We start from the raw sequence: 5015 nt of genomic DNA, 5'->3' as shown, positions 1-5015 counted from the left end.
CGGGACTCGATCGCGTTCGTACGGATAGGTAGGGCGTAACACCGAGGCCACGTAGGAGGCTAGTTCGAAGTTGGCGTTAGGGTCAGGCATGCTGGGCGATGAGAATAGACGAGCGCAGAGCTGTTATAGGCTCGTAGGGCCAGATTCGCTCCTACCGCAGCAGCGGCGGTCGAGAAGACTGCGTAGCTCCGTTTTCCAGCGAGTTTGAACTACGCGCGGTGAGCGATGACTCCCCAACATCAGTCAGTCAAACAACGTACCTATACTGGGAAGCACATGAGGGACCTTCTGGCCATGTGAAGATACCCACCGGAACGTGCGGACCCCGTCTACGTGGTCAGAAAGGGGCCGCAGAGTCTACCGGCAGGTTTACGTCGGCGCTGAGGGCGGCGCAAACTTGTCCATGTTCTCTTTGACGCCGACTATCTGCTGCGAGGGGCGTAGAGGGTACATTGGGATGCCAGTAGACCCCCTCCCCTCCTCCTGCATGAGGGCAACTGTGAGGTCGGAGTTTTCAGCCACAGGCGACCCCAACAGTAGGAAAGGGAGGGAGCGTACGTCGGTGGTGGCATGGGCGCAGCAGGCACTGGCAGCAGCTCGAAGGTCGCGCTCCACGCGCCGGACGTGCGCGAGTAAGGTATTCCCTGACTTCTGAATAGTTGTTGCCCGCGCAGACAGCAGACATGACATAGAGATGCATACGATTCGGTTTGAGGTTGAGCTCGGCCCCCCGGACCTCCTCAGTGTACTATGCGAGCCGCCCACGGGTCAGCCGGGAGTAATCTTCGGCAAATTGGCATACAGCTGGTTGCGAATTTTATGCCGGCCGACTCCGAACGACACTCGCGCACTTTCTGCATTGTAAAATGAAACAAATTCCATAAATCGCCCTGCACTATCAAACACCTAGACCACAAGGTATTCGACCCTTCTGGGTCCATAAGAGCCTGAAACATGATGAACAAGGGTGATCCACGACGTTCGTAGAAGGCTCTTTGCGAGGACCTCACGGGCGCTACTTTGCGCAGGTAGGCTGGAGCGAACAGACAGGCTCTCAAGAACGGAAGAGACAAAATTTGGACAGCAATTTACCTAAAAGACAGTGTTGATGGTCTATATAGGCTATTACAGACAGCTGCGTGGCAAGGGCGCTTCGAGAAAGCTGGAACCAGATGCTACTCAAACACCGCCTCTGTTGGCATTGCATGATGTGTCTGCTGACGAAGTTTGCACTGAAAAGGTATCAAGAGCACCTAAACATACTTTTTTTTACAGATATCAGAGCGGGGAAACGACATTGAAGCCCATGAGAGTTACGAAGATATGCCAATGTCTGAACCTCTTCCGGTGTAGGGTAAAGTTTGAAAGTCGGAATAATGAACCCGGTGTTTATTAACAGGTTATTAAAATGTTAATTAACGGTTCAAAAGCCCAGGGGTCTATCAGCCAGGTTATATATTGTTCAAAAGTCCGGTCGGAGGCTGTAGGCGTAAGATACCGAGTTCAAGGTAGATGGCGAGGTTAATCTCCGTGCCTAAGCCTTGCGCATGCTTTTGTGCAACCCAGATGATGGAGACAAGGATTACAATGAGGATAGGGTAGCAGATTGCGAGCCAGGACGCGTGGTGATCATCGATTCAATACGACTGTTAATAAACCTCGGCGGCGTTAGAAAATCTTCTTAACAGTTAATAACACAAGAGTTAATAACAGTTATTAATCCCGGTTAGAAACGGCCTGATTCGGGCGCCTGTTCATAACTCTCTGTTCGAAAACGATTCTTTTTCTAACCATACCCTAGTCGCCCATAGGAAACTTTCAGTGATTTCCCTCGAAAGGCATAAGTCGGGAACCAGGAGTCCGACGCTCTCCATTCAAGTTCGTGAGGTCTCATACTCGCTTGTATAAAGGCTATATACAGTTCATAGAGAACAGGGGAACGGAATGGCGGATGCATGAATTGTTTGATTTTCTCGATTTCTTTGATTTTCTCGTGGTCGAAACTGCGTCGGAGTTGGTCGGGCATAAATTTCGCAACCAGCTGTAGCGTATCGTCGCTCGCACGCTGGTCAGGCGGCTTGTCGAGAGGTTCGGCCAAGGCATTGGAACACTTCGTCCGGGGTTGTGTCATTGGGTATAGCAGCGACGTGAAAACGGAACATTGCCCACTCCGTCGCCTACTACCGGTCCCATGCATTGAGCGCAGCCCGCGTCCAGTCGGGATCCTCCTGCAAGACCGTGGTCCTAAGCGTGTGCGGCGAGCGTGAACGAGAAGCGCGTGGGGGGCACGGAGATGTGAGCAGGAGCTCGACGTCATCCTATATCTGCATATTCGCAAACTTCGAGAGCGGTCACTACATCCAATCAGAGCACATCTCTTGCAGAACTGCACCCGCCTCACGGAACCGAGCCACAGAAGCACGGAGCTCGCTGGCAGAGATTCCGTGACCACGGAATGAACCTCAAGTGTCAAGTGAAAATTCAGGATGGCGTGTCTGCGGCAATGTGATGGCGTGTGAGAATTCATACGCGACCTTAGTCCCTGCAATCATTGTCCTTCGGAGTCCTCGCGATGGGACCCGCACAGAAGCCTCTCCTGCCCACCCACTTTATCTCGTCTTCGCCGATATCCTCCCTATTGAAGAAGCACAGGCCTCAGAGAAGCAACCAGAAACATAGCCGTGCCCAAGAAGATGGCACGCACTTCCCAATAGAGGCGTGCCTTGACAGCGAGCATCCAACTTCGTGAGCTCTGATAAATTTCCTTGAGTCGTTACGGCATGGTAACCCCTTAAGAATTCTTCACCGAGCCCTTTTGGTAGCGATCTGGACCATCGTTGCTAGCTCCTCCTACATCTGACGGAATTATGCCACCGACGCATGTTGGTTTGTCCTCATGTGCTGCGGTGATACCAATCTATAAGTAGGGCTCATGTTGGGTCTGTAACGATCGAGCACCCTTCCGTCTCGCGCCAAATACTTCGCCCAGCTCAGTCTTGATCATGTCTACGACTTCAGAGGGGAGGAAAATTCGCCTGCAGGCGAATACCCGACCCTGTCTCCAGTGCGCCTGGGTGGGTAAGGCCGACGAATGCCGCTACAAACAACGGACGCAGAGTTGCGAGCGTTGCTTGGAGTTGAAAGACTCTCTGCAGTGTAGTGGCGTCAAGGGTGAGTCTCCCTCGCGGCTGACCTGGCATCATTTTTGTGGACATCCCCACAGGGCGCTACGCAGACCAAGACGACCTCGACGTTCCAACGCTCGTCCAAGACGTCTATTCCTGTCTCCACTACCACAGAATCCAGATGAACTCCGTCGACGAACGCCTTCTGGCAATCGAGAAGGCGCTGGGGATCGAGCAAGGCTCTGTCAACGGAACGAAGTATGATGGCGAGGAGGGCGAGGAGGGCGAGGACGAGAGCGGCGAGGGCGAGGACGAGGGCGGCGACGGCGACGAGGGAGAGGAAGAGGGCGGAGAGAAGGAGGCTGGTTCCGTTGCAGAGGACGATGACTCCGAGCCCTCGTCAGACGCTGAGCAGGTCGCACGACCGATCGAGTGTGAGGTCCCTGCCAAGAAGGCCCCGGGCAAGAAGGCGAGCGTGGATGGGAGGGACAAGGGCAAGGGCGTAGAAAAGAAGGGCGAGGACATGGCCGTAGTTACGAGGGCCAAAGGCAGGGCGAAGAAGACTGTCGACGGCCGCTCCTCCACGATTCGGTCCCAGAAGCGCCAGTCTGTAGGTGGATCTCATATGGCTGGAGATGACTGTAGGCTGAATCGCTGAATCGGTTTTGTAGGAGGCCTTATCTAGCTCGCCTGTGAAGAAGAAACGCGCCAACTAGCAAGGCAATGATCAGATCACTAGGTGAATGAGTCCAGAACATCAATGAGCCCGGAGTCAAGTACCCACCCCTCGTCCGTTGGCTTACAGGCAGCCCGAGGGCATACACCGGTTCTCTTGCATGGGGCCGTCTGCCCTGCGGTAGCCAAACGTTATGGATGCGCTTGTATTGAGCTGTTAGGGGAGAAAATTCTAGCCGTACACCCACCTGACGCCTGTGATCCAGCCCACGTCACTGACATTGGTGCGCCGCTGGTGCGGCCGCTTGGGGAGACTTTCACTATAGGCTCTTGAGGCTGCCATAGCGCTGTTCGCTTTGGCTGCTTTGTCCCAGAACTTACGCGCGTCGGAAGTCGGGTCCGCCGCCGCGCCCGCGGACCCGACGGCGCCCTGCACATCGACTTCTGCAAGGATGCCGTTGTAGCGGTGGAGGGATTCGCGTTGTTTGCTCGACGCTGGTGGCTGTTGCTCTACCTTATCGGCCTTAACTTTGGCTGCTGTCCTGCACGTGCAGCCGCCAGCGACTGGCCCATGCGCTCCTTGTCTGGCTGCTCCTTCCCGAGGTACTTGACGGGCGCCCCGACGACCCGAGCCAGTGCGTGCTCGAGCGGTTCCTCGACGTCCAGGTCCAGTCTGACAACGACGTTCGCCTCTGAGTCCTGGAGCTCTTTGGCCTGGTTGAGGAACTGCCAGATCACGTCCTCGTGCGACTTGGCTGTCATCGCCGTGGAGCGATTGGTGCTTGTCTTCGCGCGTGAAGATGTGATCTCCTCAAGAGCGGTGCACCGTGGAGAGCGGGATGTCAAAGGACCATTCGAGCGCCAGGAGCCGTGTGGGTGGGTTGAACTTCTGTGCGGCCTCGCGAAACTGGTTGCGGTGTTGGCTCTTGTCGCGCGTGATCTCACCGCACAGCACTCGCCGTACGTCTTCGTATCCTGGCGACAGCTTGCTCTTCGGCACGTTCGCCGCGCCCGGCACCCTGCTCAGCGCCGTCGTTACTTCGTCCAGTCGCGGTACGTCAGATAGGGCTGTTCGAACTTGACTTTGAGGAAAACGACGACCCCAGGAGTTGGGCGAGAGCGGCGGGCTTCCCGCGACTGGTAGGCGGGACGCTGAAATGCGTGCGGCCGACGAAGCCCTCGGATGCCTTTCCGTTCCACTTGCCCAAGCGCGCG

The 5015-nt window shown here is 55.7% G+C and overlaps 3 protein-coding genes across 3 annotated transcripts; 1 reads left to right on the top strand and 2 right to left on the bottom strand.

The window, feature by feature from the left end:
• Nucleotides 1-369: 369 nt before the first annotated feature.
• Nucleotides 370-690, bottom strand: DICSQDRAFT_174910 (uncharacterized protein; the record flags this gene model as incomplete). The annotated part of the gene is made up of 2 exons (XM_007370772.1): nucleotides 370-483; nucleotides 559-690. 2 exons carry the CDS (start codon nucleotides 688-690, stop codon nucleotides 370-372), a joined length of 246 nt encoding a protein of 81 aa, XP_007370834.1.
• A 2312-nt stretch (nucleotides 691-3002) lies between these two features.
• DICSQDRAFT_130101 (uncharacterized protein) lies at nucleotides 3003-3783 on the top strand (the record flags this gene model as incomplete). Its single annotated transcript, XM_007370771.1, has 2 exons — nucleotides 3003-3171; nucleotides 3224-3783. 2 exons carry the CDS (start codon nucleotides 3003-3005, stop codon nucleotides 3781-3783), a joined length of 729 nt encoding a protein of 242 aa, XP_007370833.1.
• Nucleotides 3784-4032: 249 nt separating this feature from the next.
• Nucleotides 4033-4562, bottom strand: DICSQDRAFT_174908 (uncharacterized protein; the record flags this gene model as incomplete). The annotated part of the gene is made up of 2 exons (XM_007370770.1): nucleotides 4033-4310; nucleotides 4349-4562. 2 exons carry the CDS (start codon nucleotides 4560-4562, stop codon nucleotides 4033-4035), a joined length of 492 nt encoding a protein of 163 aa, XP_007370832.1.
• Between the last annotated feature and the right edge of the window lie 453 nt (nucleotides 4563-5015).

This window comes from Dichomitus squalens (genome assembly GCF_000275845.1).
Source record: "Dichomitus squalens LYAD-421 SS1 unplaced genomic scaffold DICSQscaffold_75, whole genome shotgun sequence".
NCBI lineage: Eukaryota > Fungi > Basidiomycota > Agaricomycetes > Polyporales > Polyporaceae > Dichomitus > Dichomitus squalens.
The sequence above is the reverse complement of the archived record's forward strand: the minus strand, read 5'-3'. Positions and strand labels throughout refer to the sequence as shown.